The sequence below is a fragment of the Panthera tigris genome, chromosome D4, assembly GCF_018350195.1.
Source record: "Panthera tigris isolate Pti1 chromosome D4, P.tigris_Pti1_mat1.1, whole genome shotgun sequence".
Lineage (NCBI taxonomy): Eukaryota > Metazoa > Chordata > Mammalia > Carnivora > Felidae > Panthera > Panthera tigris.
In genome coordinates this window covers 92,732,563-92,747,577 of record NC_056672.1, presented here as the reverse complement: position 1 = coordinate 92,747,577, position 15,015 = coordinate 92,732,563, and the positions used below count along the sequence as shown (strand labels likewise).

At 66.8% G+C, this 15,015-nt stretch overlaps 2 protein-coding genes across 2 annotated transcripts; both read left to right on the top strand.

Annotated features, from left to right (window-relative positions):
• Positions 1–683: 683 nt before the first annotated feature.
• NPDC1 (neural proliferation, differentiation and control 1) lies at positions 684–6,619 on the top strand. The gene is made up of 9 exons (XM_042964874.1): positions 684–987; positions 3,677–3,823; positions 4,945–5,079; positions 5,173–5,346; positions 5,432–5,498; positions 5,575–5,659; positions 5,745–5,824; positions 6,056–6,152; positions 6,251–6,619. The coding sequence occupies exons 1-9, from the start codon at positions 876–878 to the stop codon at positions 6,317–6,319; spliced, it is 966 nt and encodes a 321-aa protein (XP_042820808.1). The 5' UTR covers positions 684–875; the 3' UTR covers positions 6,320–6,619.
• A 5,656-nt stretch (positions 6,620–12,275) lies between these two features.
• Positions 12,276–14,137, top strand: FUT7 (fucosyltransferase 7). Its single transcript, XM_042963798.1, has 2 exons — positions 12,276–12,368; positions 12,468–14,137. The coding sequence occupies exons 1-2, from the start codon at positions 12,363–12,365 to the stop codon at positions 13,482–13,484; spliced, it is 1,023 nt and encodes a 340-aa protein (XP_042819732.1). The 5' UTR covers positions 12,276–12,362; the 3' UTR covers positions 13,485–14,137.
• The last annotated feature ends 878 nt before the right edge of the window (positions 14,138–15,015 follow it).

Here is a 15,015-nt window from a genome sequence, read left to right as displayed (position 1 = left end):
CGGGTGTGGAGGCTCACCCCTGTTCTCTCGGCAAGGTGAGCCGGAGGGAGGTTTCCAGGTGGCAGGGGTGGCTGTGCTCTCTGGAGGCAACCGGTGCGCTGTAAGGGTGTGCATCCATAGGTGCGTGCTGCCGTGAGGCCTCGGGGAGCTAAGGGCTGTCACCTAGGGACCGTGGACAGCTCCCAGCCGCTCCAGGTCGCTCTTGCCCCCTGGCGGCCTCACTGAGAGCAGCCGCCCCATTCCCCCGAGCGGTCACCAGCACCCGCCTGGTTCTGCGAGTGTCCGCTGCACACCGAGGGCCGTGTGTCCCTGAGGGCCCAGGTGCGGACGCACCTGTCCACCCGTGTGCGCCTGGTGTCCCTGTGTTCCTGGGGCTCGCGCCTCCAGGCCCAAGGCAGGTGCCCCGCTCCAGCGGGGCGGAGGTTGGGTGGGAATTGACGACAGAGAGGGGACCCGAGGGAAGTGTGTCCCGCGGAAGCCCACCCCAGGCCTAGCCGGGTTTGTGGAGGACAGAGAAGGCCCCCGGCTGCAGAGGCCACAGAAGTCGGGGCGCCCCGAGGCCCCGAACGAGGAGGTGGAATCGGAACTAGAGGAAGGGGGAGGGGGCGCAACCTGGAGGCGCCGGCCCTCCCCCGCAGGTGGAGCGCGCAGGCGCACTCCCCGAGCGCCTCCCGCCGCCGCGCCTGGATCCCGGATCCTTTGCCGCAGCGTCAGCGCCGCCGCCGCCGCCTCTTTTCCGCCTCCTTTCCTCCTCCGTCTCCGCCTCCGCTCCCTCCTCCTGCTCCGGCTCCTCCGCCTCCCGGACGCGGCGCCCGCAGCCCGCGCCGAGCCCCGGGCCGCGCGGTGCCATGCTGCCCCGGCGGCGGCGCTGAAGGATGGCGACGCCGGTCCCTCCGCCCTCCCCGCGACACCTGCGGCTGCTGCGGCTGCTGCTCTCCGGCCTCGTCCTCGGCGCGGCCCTGCGCGGTGCCTCCGCCGGCCGCCCGGGTGAGCCAGCGCGTCCAGCGCAGGCCGCGGGGGCACCCGGGGGCCGGGGAGCGCTCGGCTGCGCGGCGCCGCCGCCCTCGCCCGGCCGCAGGCCCCGCCTCGCCCGGGATGGGTAAACAGGCTGGGCCCGGAGGGCGCGGCGCCCTAGGGGCCGCCGAAGGGCTCCCCCGGATGGCGCTTCTCCTGGGTTCCTGGCGGCGAACCCGAAGTTCACGCGCGTCTGGCCTTTGTCTCTGGATCCGTGGGCTTGTTCTGTGTGTGTGTGTGTGTGTGTGTGTGTGTGTGTGTGTGTGTGTGTGTGTGTGTCTGTGTCCGAGGAGGGTTCTCTCCGGGTGGGCCCGCCGCTGGGAGTCTGTCCTGTGCGCGTCTGTGTGTGTGCGCTTCTTGGCCTCCGCGTGTCCGGGCCTGGCTCCGGGTGCCTGCCGGCCTTGCTGCTGGTGTCCGTCCTGGGGACTGCCTGTCCCCCTGCGTCGGGTGGCCGGTGGGGACGAACCTTACCTTGCTGCGGTGAGGGAGTCTGAGTTGTCCCAGGCTTAGGGGCTTGTTCTGGCCTCAGTGGGGCAGGAGGGCTACCAGTCTGGAGCTTCCTCCCTCACCTCCTGCCCTGGAGGGCCCCCTTATGCGCTAGAGGCTGAAGGGCACCCCCCCAAGGTATGCTCCGCAGAGCCTGAGGAGCCCAGCGTCCTGGGAGATGGGCAGTGAGGCTCCAGGTCCGAAGGTCTGCGGGAACCCAGGATCCAAAATGCACCCCCCACTCCAGGGCTGAACTGGGAGACTGTGCTCACACATTCATTCACTTCTCCTGGCAGCAGCACAGGAGAGGTGCTATTCTTAGCCCATTTTACAGGTGAGAAAACAGGTACAAAGAAGTTAAGTGACTGGTAGGTGGTACAGCTGGGGTGCCAACCTGGGCCGTGTGGTTCTGTGGGAGGCCTCCAGAGGCCTCTTGGGCATAGCACCCCTGGACAGGGGGCTGGGGCATGGCTGGCCAGGGATCGTGAAGGCTGCCTGCTGAGAAGCTGACCCTAGAGCATGAAGGGTGGGGCCTCCGGAGGAAACGCAGCCTCTGTGCTGAGCCCCTGGGGTGGGCAGTTGCTGCTGATCAGCCTTATGCTCTCACAGATGTGGGATGTGGTGCCAGCCAGTCTCCAGCTGCCGCTGTTCCTGGGACCTCATCCTGCGCCCGAGGCGGCACTGGGGACTGTCCCTGGGGCCTCGTCCTGCACCCGAGGCGGGGAGGACTTTTCCAGGATTAGCAAGGCAGCAGCCATGTCCTTCTAGGCTGGAGGACTGGGAGTGGAGGGAGGTCTCTGCAACCCAGACCCTGGCACCAGCTGTGCGCCTTGGGCCTCTACCCCTGGCCTAGTGCACTCTGGGTTCTCAGCACCAGGAGCAGGGACTGTCTGGCTTCCTGGGCACCCAGCTGGTGGGTGGGGTCCAGACTGATGGGCCGACACAGGCTTAACGTTTAACTAGCCCACGCCCCAGGCCGGCTTTCTGATACCGGTGCCTGCTGACCGGAGGTAGTGCAGGATGGGGTCCCCGGGATGGGAGTCTGCCTGCTTGCCGCAAGGACTGCTGGGACTTCCTGCCTACAGACAGGAGGCTGGGAGTATCAGGTTACCAAGGAAACCAAGTCAGGCCAGCCAAGGTCTGGAGAAGGACAGGGCCGGGGAGTCCCTGATCCCTCACATACCTTGGGCTCTAATGGTCCTCCTGCAGTATATGTGTATGTGTGTGTGGGGGGGCTAGGTAGAGAGGAGTAGTCCTAGTCCTCCAGAGATGCCCCATCCCAGCCTCCCCAACCAGAATTGATGGGCCCGCTGGGTATCTTCCGGGGTCCTCTGGCTCTGCTGCTCATACCTGGGGCCAGCGTCCCAGGCCTTGGGAGATTCCCTCGTTTCGAGGCAACTCTCCTGCATCTGAGAAGGGAAATGGTCATGGAGGCCTACTAGCTGCGTATACAGGACACCACGGTTGGGACCCAAAGTCCCAGGGACTCCCCGGTCCCTGGCAGCGTGGCTGCAAGAGTGACCCTGGCCTGGCTTCCGTATTTCAAGCAAGTCAGATTTGCTGACCCTATTCTAGAGCTCCCCAACCCAGCGGCTTCTCTGTGCTCTGGTGACAGGCCAGAGGTCAGACGCTGGAGGAAGGGCTGTCTTCCCTTGTTCTGGGCTATCTTCCGGCTCTGCTCTGGGGCTGGGGGACGGCATGCTGGGACTTGCAGGGCAGTCCTGACGTGGTGGGAGAGGCGGGCGGCCAGCATCCTACGCTGTGCCTGTCAGAGACGGACCTGGGCCCCACCTTCCGGGCTCCCAGTCTGGATGGAAGGTCCAGGGCTTGTTCAGGGCACGTTGCAACTGCAGGCAGGACCCAGAGGGCTGCACGGCCCTGGCCAGGAGCGCTGTTGCTCTGCAGCCAGTGAGGGAGGGCTTCCTTACAGGGCTGGCTCAGGCCTCCCAAGTGGACTCTGGGGAGTGGGTGGGGCAGGGAAGTTCCAGTAAAATGTTGGGACTGTTTGTCTTCCTGGTCCTGATTTCTGGCTGTTGGGAGGAAGGGCCTGCCCAGAACAATGGCCGGAGCCAGGCCAATGGGTCAGCTCAGTGGGGGAGGAGTGGCCAGGGCAGTACTGTCTCTGTGCAGGGGCTGAGCCAAGCAGGGCGGTGACCTGGCTCTGCTTTCTTCCTAGATGCCGCTGTCTGTCCTGGGAGCCTGGACTGCGCCCTGAAGAGGCGGGCACGGTGCCCCCCAGGCGCGCACGTCTGTGGGCCCTGCCTTCAGCCCTTCCAGGAAGACCAGGAAGGGCTCTGTGTACCCAGGATGCGCCGGCCTGTGGGTATGGGAGAGAAGGATGTCCTCCCCACCTCCCCTGTCCTGACACATTCGCCACTCAACCTCGGCTCTTAGGTCCCTCGAGCTTTGTCAGGTTCCGGAGACTCTTCCGTCTCCGAGTAGCCTGGTGATCTTTCCAGATAGCACCAGCCCAGAGCCTGGCAGTGTGCCGAGGCCTGGGGCAGCTAGCCCCTACCGGGACAAAGGGTGTGTGGTGTGAAATGCTGGGGTGACTCCAGGAGAGAAGGGGGTTAGAGCTCCCCAAGTCCTACCCCCTGGGCTGCCCCGGCTCCTCGCCCAGGGTGACCTCTTTCTCCGTGGCTCACTCACCCTGTGCAATCCATGTGGCTTACCGACCGATCTGAGCCCGGGATGTCTGGACAGCCAGCCAGATGCTGAGTGACTTCAGGTGTGGAGGGGATTACAGAGGGATGCCGGGGGAGCTGAAGTCTGGTGGGGCAGGAGGACCTTCCTGCCTGTAGGGGAGGCAGGGGAATGAGATGTACAGGCTTGCTTCTAGAAGGTGGCAGGCGTCCTGCTCTTTCGATGCTGTGCAGAGTGTCGGCCTGGAGCCTCTGCCTGAGCTGTGGAGCCCACGGCAGGGACGGGGGGGAGGAGCCGAGACACCAGCCCTACTCAGAACTCAGAGAGCTGCCCTCAGTTCCTGCTGATGATGATGACCTGGTGGGGGGGGCGGGGACAGAATGGGGCCTCTCCGCTCTTCTTGAGGAGCCACCGCCTGTCTTGGTAGAGAAGGGGTGGAGTGATGCATGGGTAACAGGTAGGGCGAGGAGCACCCTGCCCTTCTCCTCCTAGCCTCTGCACATTCCCCTAACTCCTCCGCTCCCTTGCCCCCACCCCCACTTTCCTGGGAAAGCTGCCGCTCCTGTGGACTGCCTTCGGCTGTCACCATGGCAACTCAGGGTGGCCGGGGCTGGCAAGCTGGTACCTGGTCCTCTGGCGGCCACCGGCCCCTGGGAGGAGCCTGGAGGGAGAAGGAGGCCTAGGCCTGGAGTCTGCTTCCTGGACCGGCCTCCCCTTCTCTGGAGGGCCGCCTGCAGCTGGCGTTGCCAGGGATGGGCTAGGAGCCTCTCCATCTGATGGCCCCTCCCCCCACCCCCCCAGGGGAGAACCTGCCCAGGCCGAGACTGGAAGACGAGATTGACTTCCTGGCCCAGGAGCTGGCCCGGCAGGAGCCCCGGCACTCCAGGCTCACGGCCCAGCCCCAGCTTGAAGGCGCACAGCAGCACCTGGAGCCTGGTGAGCCCCAGCCGGTCCCCCTGCGTCTCCCCGCCACTTTTGACCCCCCAGGCTGGTCCTGTGCTCTAACCATACCCTGCCTTCTCTCTGCAGCAGCCACCCTGGGGCTCTCAGAGCGTCGCCAGGGCCCCAACCTGGGCCTCCCCTCCACTCGGGGAGCCCCGGCACCCACGGTCCACACATCCTTGGGCTCCCCTGTGTCGTCTGGGCCGGTGCACATGTCTCCCTTGGAGCCCCGGGGCGGGCGCGGTGACGGCCTCGCCCTCGGTAGGTCTGCGGGTCTGTAGGTCTCGGTGGGCCGGACGCAGGGTCCCGCCCTGAAGGCCGTCCTCACCGCGCCCCCTCCCCGCAGTGCTCGTCGTGGCGTGCTCGGTAGCCGGCGCGGCCGCTCTCGCCGTGGCCGCTCTCTGCTGGTGCAGGTGAGCGCGGGGCGGGCCGGGCGGACTGGGGACCGCGGGCGGCGACCCCGCGGGTCTCAGGCTCCACTCCCCGCAGGCTGCAGCGAGACCTCCGCCTGACTCAGAAGGCCGACTACGCGGCCCCGCAGGCGCCGGGCTCCCCCGCGACGCCCGGGATCTCGGTGCGTGGCCCCGCCCCGCCGCCCCACCGCCCCGGCCCGGCCCCTCCCCGCCGCGGCCTGACCTCCCTGCCCTCCCCCTGCACAGCCGGGCGACCAGAGGCTAGCGCACAGCGCCGAGATGTACCACTACCAGCACCAGAGGCAGCAGATGCGGTGCCTGGAGCGGTGAGAGGCCCCACCCGGTCCGCCCGTCCCCATACCGGCCAACCTACCCGGCCAGGCCCTGCCGGCTGCGGCTCGCCCCCCCTCCTCCCCCCGCCCCCCCCCCCCCCAGCCTCCCAGCCCGCCGCCCCTGCCCTTGGGCTCTGGGGCCAGACGCTCCGAGCCCCCCTTGCAGCCCGGGCCACTAGGCGCTGGAGGGTGTGGGAGGACCGAGCCGTCCCGCCCCCCACCCAGGCATAAAGAGCCGCCCAAGGAACTGGAGTCGTTGTCGTCCGACGAGGAGAACGAAGACGGCGACTTCACGGTGTACGAATGCCCCGGCCTGGCCCCCGTAAGTGCTGGGGCCGGGAGTGTGTGGGGGCGGGGGGGTACTTACTGCCTCCTGGGCCGCTCCCCCGTGCACCCCGAGCCTGACACTGGCCTTCACAGACCGGAGAAATGGAGGTCCGGAACCCGCTGTTCGATCAATCGTCGCTGGCCGTGCCCCTGCCGCAGTGACCCGAAGGCTGCCGCCCACCGGCTCCCGGACCGCACGGCCCACGGGTGGGGAGGGGCAGGGCTTGGAGTTTCCCCCTACAGAGACCCTGTTGAAGGTGGGCGTGCTTGTGGCTGGGCCAGGGCACGAGGGCGGGAACCCGCATTGAGCAGACTCAGCCCCGTCCTGCCAGGGGCCACGTTCCCCTTGCACCTGCCCTCTGGAGTGGGAACCGCCAGTGAGGGGATGGGGCGAACCCCCTAAAGACCAGGCACGGATGAGGCATCCTGGAGACAAAACCATTAAAATACATTTCAAACACACCATCTTGGCGTGTGCTGCAGACCGGCCTCCGTCCCACCATCTGGGGCTGCGGAGGATGGGGGTGCAGTGGGGACCTGGGGCTCCTCCCACGCTCTGAGGGTGGGGGAGGGGCATCTCTGCCCCCTGCTGGGGAAGAGAGGCTTTATTTTTCCACCAACACGGAGGACCACCCGTATCCAGTTTCCCCTGTGGGCCTCACCCCTACTGAAACTTCTCTCTCAAGTTGGGGAGGGAGGGGTGAAATGTGGGGCCAGGCGGGTCTGGAGTTGGTACCACCCCCTAAAAGAGCCCATTCCGTGCGTGCTAAAAAGGGCAGGGGAGCGGGGGAAGTGGGCGCCCACGCACACCTGGCAGTCGGCACCCAAATGCCACTCTGCAGTTGCCCACCTGGGCCAGAAGGCGGGGAAGAAGCAGGCGCTGAGTGTGGGTTTGTTACAGGGACCACAGAGACACCTGGGCCCCTGCAGCACGTGGGCACGGCAGGCAGAGGGACCTGAGGGCTGCGGGCCGCACGCAGACCAGGGTGGAGCAGGTGAGGGGGGGAGAGGTGGCCGGGGCCCTGAGTGTCAGGAACTGGGTCTTGGCCCACACCAGCCACCCACCCGGGAGCAAGGATGCCGGGGGAGGGGAAGAGTGACCTTCAGGTGGAGGTTCAGAGCGGGGGTGAGGGGGACCGCGCTGTGTCATCAGAGGTGTGGAGGGGTTTCAGGGAACAGGAGGGCCTACTGCAGACACGGACGGGGTGCAGGGATTGGGCCCGTCTGCCCCACTGAGGCGGGGGGGCGGGGGGAGAGGGTTGGGTTCAAGAGAGAAATCTGAATTTCTTTTTTAATGTTTACTGGTGTATTTTTTTTTCAACGTTTTTTATTTATTTTTGGGACAGAGAGAGGCAGAGCATGAACGGGGGAGGGGCAGAGAGAGAGGGAGACACAGAATCGGAAACAGGCTCCGGGCTCCGAGCCATCAGCCCAGAGCCTGACGCGGGGCTCGAACTCACGGACCGCGAGATCGTGACCTGGCTGAAGTCGGACGCTTAACCGACTGCGCCACCCAGGCGCCCCCTACTGGTGTATTTTGAGAGAGAGAGAGAGAGCAGAGGAAGGGCAGAGAGGGAGAGAGAGAATCCCCAGCAGGCTCCGTGCTGTCAGCTCAAAGCCAAACGTGGGGCCCAACTCACGAACCGTGAGGTCCTGACCTGAGTCAAAGTCAAGTTGAGCCACCCAGGCACCCTGAGAATTCTGAACTTCAGGGGCGACCCTGAGAGAGGAAGACAGCCGGGTTCCTGAGGAGAGACCGGTGGGCTGGGCTGGGGGAAATGAGGTTGCCCCTGTTTGGAACACCCAGCCTGTCCTAAAAACGTCTGTCTCTGGGGCTAGTGCCCACAAGGCTGGGAAGTCCTTTCTCCCCACCCTGGCTCCTGGGCCGTGGCCTTGGGCTGGCCCGCAGCTGGGAGCCTCAGTTTTCCTTCTGTGCACTGGTGTGGGAGATGGAAGGAGGCAGGTGCAGGGAGCTGGGAACCTGTGTGGGTGAGGGCAGGGTGACGATCGCATGTCCACTGTTGCTTACTCTGTGCCTTCAGGGGAGATAGCCACGGAGGGAAAGGTGTGGAGGGTCCCAGCCTCTCTCAGGAAGGCCCAGGCGGTCTGCATTGCTGGCTGGCTCCTACATACTGAGGGCCAGGAGGTTCCCCTTGAGCTCTGGGGTCAGGCCCGGTGTCAGGACCCTTGCCTTTCCCGCTTCCTGTGGCCTGACCTGGGCAGGAGTGGCCACCAGGGCTTTCCTAGCTTCTGTCCCCAGCGTCCTTGCTGCCTGCTCCCCAGGGCCTCAGACAGGAGGGTCCCCCTTCCTGGGTAGCTGCAATGAGACAGGAACCGGTATGTCTGGGCCAGGGAAGCAAGGGCAGGGGCTGGGGTCCTCCAGGCGGTTGGGTCTCCCTTGGCATAGGCCCGAAGCAGCTCAGCAGCCCGCTCCCTACCTGGTTCAGGCCTTCCATTGGCCTCAGGCAGGGCCAGTCCCTGCTTTTGCCTAGACTCCAGCCACCCTTTTTCCCCACAGGCCCAGGATACAGTGGGCTGCCCTGGGGTGGGGGCTCAGGGCCCAGGAAAGCTCTGTCTCCACAGGGACTTTGGAGGCCCCAATCCTGGGCGAGGGGCCCATTGCCTCCCTCCGTACCACCTGTAGCCTCGTACCCCCGCCACTGTTCCTGTTGCCGTCCCAGGGCCCCTGACCACAAACGACCTTCTTGGCACAAGAGGCTGATCCCATCTCTGCCCTCTGGCCCGACCCTGTGCAGAGCCCTCCTGCTTTAGCTCTTTACCAGCCTTCCCCAGCTTGACATTCTCCTTGAGCATAGGTGACGAAAGGTGACATTCTCACAGCCCAGCAGAGACTCCAAGGTGACACCCATCTGTTGGGAGATACCCCCGCCCCCGCCAGACCCTCACCCTGCAAGAATGTAAGACCACATTTGGCACAGAACGTGGGGTGGTCCCTTAGCCAAGACCCTGTGAAGTGGGCACTTTCTACGTGCAGACTCCAGGAGGTGACGCCTTCCTCCCGCAGTTCAGACACACTTCCCTGTCCCCCTGGGTGGCTGGCTGGGCTGGTTCCGGATCCCAGTCCCCCAGCTGCACCCCCACCCCGGGTTTCGTGCGGAACAGAAAGGGACGAGGCAAACTCGGTGCATGGGCATCTGGCGCTGGTCTTGGATGAGGAAGTGAACGTGCTCCCGGCCTGGGCGGGAAGGGAAGGGGTAGGAGAGGAGGCGCTGTGCTGCTGGCCTGGACCTGTGTGCCCTGTGGCTGGCCCACGTGGCCTCTGCAGCTCGAGACCAGAGTTGTCTCCCGCGGCAACTGGCTCCCGGCCCAGCCCTCGTGCTGCACCCCCAGCCTGGGGGCTCCTTGGCTACCTGCCAGTCTCTGCACCCACCTTCCAAAGGCTTCCCTGAACCCCCGGCATCATCTTGCCTTTGACAATGAAGTGTGTGCTGCCCTTGCTCCCTCCCCTGCGGGAGCAGGTGGCTTTGGAGCACGGCCACCAGGGGGCCTTCTGGGCACAGGCATGGACTCTGCCCTGCTCAGGATAACCCTTGGCCGGCAGGCAGCTAGGCTGTGGCCCCCCTTCCCTGAGGCAGCCCCCCAGGCCGGAGCTAACGCTGGTCCAGCCCTCCGCCGCCCTAGGTGCTGCTGCCTGGCCGCTGTCTGCAAGGGGGAGGTGGCCAGTGGCCCGCCCTCCGTCTGGGGCAGGGCCCCCCACCCCCATCTGTGGTTCCTTCAGTGGGTGCCCACGAGGAGGCCGGCCCCGAAGCAGCCCCGAGGGCTCAGCTGGGGGAGCCACAGTCCGCTCCTGCCCCCAAGATGCTCGCGGGCTGCAGAGACGGAGTTGGGTGCCCGCCTGCGTCCCAGAGAGTCACAGGGCCTGGGGTGAGGCGGCAGGATGAGGCCCCCGCTTTCCCTTTGACTCACGTTTTCTCGCCTTCTTGACTTTCCCCTGAGAGCGTCTCATTCTGACCTGTTTCTAGGCCAAACCTCAGGGCCCCATTTCCCAGCCAGCAGGTTTTCATGACAGGGGGCCGCCAACCCGAGCTGGCAGGTGTGTGACTGGGGAGCAGTGGACCTGCGGCGGAGGGCAGGGAGGGTCCTTTCAATCCACCCAGAAAGGCAGCGGGCTGTGGGTGTGGGTGAGGCCTGTGGTGAGCGCCTTGGCCAGCCTGGCCGCGCAAACAGGAAGGGCACGGGTGCCAGCAGCCAGAAGCCAGGTCCTAGCTGGCTGCAGTGGGATCGGCCCCTGCCCACCTGTCCCCCTGCCCACCTGCTGGGTGCCTGCCGCGAGGAGAGGTGGGCTGAGGCCGGGGTGTGGCTGCTCTGTGGTGCCCCTGTCAGTGAAGAGACGCCAGGGTGGGGCCAAAGGCTCAGCGCCACCCGGGGCATCCCCCTAAACGTCGGCGGGGGGGGGGGGGGGCTCCGGGCAGGCCCTGGTGACCACCGGCAGGGAGTCAGGCCTGGCTGCGGCACCCACACCACAGGCTGCCAGATGGTTGCCGCCAGACCCCATAGCCTCCCTCCCCTCCTTCCACGTTGCGCAAAGCCCCACTGCAGCTCGGTTATGCAGCGGCAGGGGAGCCCCACAGATGCCACACTGCCCCCTCTCCTGCACCGGCGTCTGTCTCCTCCGTGGATCTCACGCCAGCTCCCGGCTCCACCCTGACAGCAGTCTGGTCCTCACTGGGGGGCGGGGGCTGGGAGAGGCCAGCAGCTTCAGGTGCCACAAAGTGAGAAAGGATGGGGACAGCGGGCTCTGCAAGGTCCCCAGAATGGGGTGGGGCAGCAGACCCAGCCAATAGTTCCTGTTTGCCCTTCCTTCCACAACAGCCATCCCGCAGGTTCAAGAGCGGGACCGGCCTGAGGCCTCCAGAAGCTGAGCACGAGGGCCAGTCCTTGCCCTGCCACGTCGGGGACCACGTGAGGGTCCAGCCAGGGTGAAGGAGGCAGATGGGCGCTGGCTGAGCTCAGCGTGGGGAGGGGGCCAGAGCTCAGGGGAGGCCGACCTTGCTGGTTTGCCGTGTCTCCCGCTCAGAGGAACTGGAGAAGAAGGGGAAGGAACTTGACCTCCAGGCCTGGGCCCCCAGAGCTGGCCGGAGAGCAGCGGTGGGGGTGGAGAAGGCCTCTGGACTTCTGCCTTCCTTTTCCTGGAGCAGGAGCCGGCCCCCTACCTGCCAGCGTCAGGGACACAGCGACTCCTTCCCTTTCCACCCTGGAAAGCCCCCTCCCTGTCCCCACCCCCATCCTGGGCTGTGGGGCCCGGAGGAAGAGGCCTGGAGCCCCCAAGGGCAGGCCCCTGCCCACACTCCAGGCTGGCCAGGACCCTGGGACTTCGGTGGACATGTGTCCCTGGGTGAGGAAAGAAGGCACGTGGCCCTGCAGCCCACCCTGGGGCCAGGCCCAGGCTGGCGCCTGCCCTTTCTAGGCACGTGCTGTGGCCTGGTGTGGATGGAAAGGGCACGTGCTGTGGCCTGGTGTGGACGCTCCCGGGACCCCGGGGCAGTCCCCCTCCCTGGGAACCTGGGTTCTGTGTCGAGGCAGGCGAGCTAGAGGCGGCAGGGGTGAGGAGGGGCGGGGCAGTGCCGTGAGAAGCTGTGGCCGAAGGCTCAGGCTCCTGGCAGGGCGCTGAGCACAGCAGGTCTTTGTGGGGGTCTGGGAGTGGCAGAGCGGGCGGGCGTTGGGCAGGGGAAGTGGGTGATGCTACCGCAGGAGGGGCCTCCCGGGGAAGTGCGCCCTGCTTTCCGGGCCTGGGTGGTGGGCAGTGACTGGGTCCTTGCCAGCGGGGCGCTCTTCTGGGAAGGGGGCCCCCCCCGTCGGCCCAGGACGGCCCCTCCCCTGCTGGCCCCAGGCCCCTTCAGCAGGGGAGCGGGGCCTGGTGTGGGCTCTGGATGGCGCCCCTCCTAGAACCACCCAGCCCCCCTCCCCCACAGCCAGAGGCTCAGAGGAGAAAGCCAGCGAGCTGGCAGGCGGGCGGGCAAACCAGGATGGTGGCTGTTGCCAAAGGTCACCCCCAGGGCGGGGGCCGGGGCGGAGCGGGAGCAGGAAGATACCCTGGTTTCTCTCATCTTGGGCAGATGAAAGGAGATCGCTTCCAGGTGGGGCTGGGCGCGGGGGCGCAGCCGTGATTTCAGGGCGCCTCTGCCTAGCGGCTGCTGTGATTTGAGATCCTCGGGTGGCTGCAACCGGGCGCTGTGGATGAGCCATGCTGGTGAGTGCGTGGTCCCCCGGGGAGACCTGGGCCGGGAGGAAGGGGCCCGTGGGGCGCGCCGGGAAGACAGCCGCTCTCCCCCCCGCGTGTCCCGTGTAGGATGTGGCCCCACTCAGACGCGTCGGGCATCTGGGGACGCTGGCCGGAGCCGCCCTGCTCTCCACCCTGTGGCTCCTGTGGCAACTCGGGTGGGCCCCCGCGAGGGTCCCCGCGGCGCCGCCCACGCTCACCGTCCTCGTCTGGCACTGGCCCTTCGCCGACCAGCCCCCAGAGCTGTCCGGCGACACCTGCGTCCGGTACGGGGTGGCCCGCTGCCGCCTGAGCACCAACCGCAGCCTGCTGGCCAGCGCGGACGTCGTGGTGTTTCACCACCGCGAGCTGCAGAGCCGGCGGGCCCGCCTGCCCCTGGCCGAGCGGCCGCGGGGGCAGCCCTGGGTGTGGGCCTCCATGGAGTCGCCCAGCCACACCCGCGGCCTCGGGCGCCTGGGCGGCATCTTCAATTGGGTGCTTAGCTACCGGCGGGACTCGGACATCTTCGTGCCCTACGGCCGGCTGGAGCCTCACGCGGGGCCCGCCCCGCCGCTGCCGCCCAAGAGCGGGACGGCAGCCTGGGTGGTCAGCAACCTCCAGGAGCGGCAGCGGCGCGTGCAGCTGTACCGGCAGCTGGCGCCCCACCTGCGGGTGGACGTGTTCGGCCGCGCCAGCGGGCGGCCGCTCTGTGCCAGCTGCCTGCTGCCCACCGTGGCCCCGTACCTCTTCTACCTGGCTTTCGAGAACTCGCAGCACCGAGACTACATCACCGAGAAGTTCTGGCGCAACGCTCTGGCCGCCGGCACCGTCCCCGTGGTGCTGGGGCCCCCGAGGGCCACCTACGAGGCCTTCGCGCCCGCCGACGCCTTCGTGCACGTGGACGACTTCGGCACGGTCCGAGAGCTGGCCTCGTTCCTGGTGGGCATGAACCAGAGCCGCTATCGACGCTACTTCGCCTGGCGGGACCGGCTCCGCGTGCGGCTGTTTGGGGACTGGCGGGAGCGCTTCTGTGCCATCTGCACCCACTACCCCCGCCTGCCGCGAGACCGGGTCTACCGGGACCTCAAGGGCTGGTTCCAGGCCTGAGCCCTGGCTGCAGGAGGAGGCGGAGGGGGGCGGCTGGGCGCTGGCGGTGTGGGTGGAAGGCTGGATGTTGAAATCAAACCACCGGGCATCCGGCCCTGATGCGCAGCCGTCAGGTTAACGTGGAGGCTGGGGTCAGAGGCTAGAAAGCAGGGGTGTAGGAGGAGGGGGCCGATGTGGGCAGGCTGCCTGGAGGAGGCTGGTGAGCACTGGGGCGAGCGTTTGGCGGTGAAGCTTGAGAGCAGGGAGTTAGTGGGGGTGCGTGTTGCTAGTTGATCACAGACACAGGCTCCCACGACCTCTGAGGACCTCCCTCCCCACCTTGGTGACATGCCGGGCGAATCGAGGCTGTGCCAGACACGGCGGCGGGGGGGGGGGGGGGAGAAGGGCAGAGGCAGGGCGCTGGGCCTGGGGGGCATGCCCTCCTGCAGTCTGTGGGGGGAAAGACCGTGCCCCCCGACCTCCTCTGTAACGGACCACTGGCCCGGGTCGTGCGGGCACATCACCCTTGCCCTCCATGGTCCCGGAGCCCCGGTGTGCAGACCTGTGCCAGGCCTGGGGACACCACACAAGCACACCAAGAGCTCGCTGGCCTCTCCCACCCGCGGCCCACTCTAGGGAGGGCAGCTGCCAGTAAAGGGAGAACGAGAATGGCATGTGCTGACTCTTTGTCTCTCTGCCCCCACCCCCCGCCGTTTCACCCCTGCTACACAGGCCTCCTTGTCCTGAAGGAATCGGGCCTGCTCCTCCTCAAGGCCTCTGAGCTCCCTGTGCTTGAGAGACCCTCCCCCACACTCTGCCCGCGCCTCCCAGCTTCCCTTAGCCACGGCCAGATGAACAGCATGGCATTGGAGAGCCTTCCCTGACCGAGGCGGGTGGGGGGGTAGGGGTGCCGAAATCTGAAGCCTGGCTCGAGGGGGCCAGAGATACCCCGTCTTAAAGACCCTGGGATTTCATTTTCAGGCTGCAGAGGCGTCTGGGGTGTGGCAGGGCTTGGTTTGTGATACCAGGTTCTCTGTGACAGGTGGTTGGTGGCCGCAAGGGCACAGGTGGGTACTGACAATGAGGCGGTCAGGGCAGCCCCCGTGGCAGGCTGCGTGTGGGGGAAGGAGCGGAGAAGCCGGTGGTGCTGACGGGGGCCTCCAACAGGCTGAGCCCCTGGGGCAGGGGACAGGATTCGCCCCTGCCCCAGGTGGGGTTGGATGGCATGTGGAGGCAGGAAGCTGCCCTCCCCCTGGCAGTGGCTTGTGGGAAAGGCCTGCCAGTGACTTCCTGCCCTGACCTAGCAGGGAAAAGGAAGCGTCCTCAGGATGTACGGTGGGGTGGGTGGGGGACCGTGCCCCCCACCCACCCACCCCACTGTAAAGAAGGAGCTGGGAAGGGGCAGGTAGCTGTGGTTCCCCCCAAAGCCTGCCATTCAGCTTAGGGTGCACCCTCTATGCGAACCACAGACACTGGCCATCTCCCGGCCTGCACCTCCCGTTGGCAAGTGGGGAGACCGAGGCTGGGGAGGAGCCACCCGAGCCACCCACAG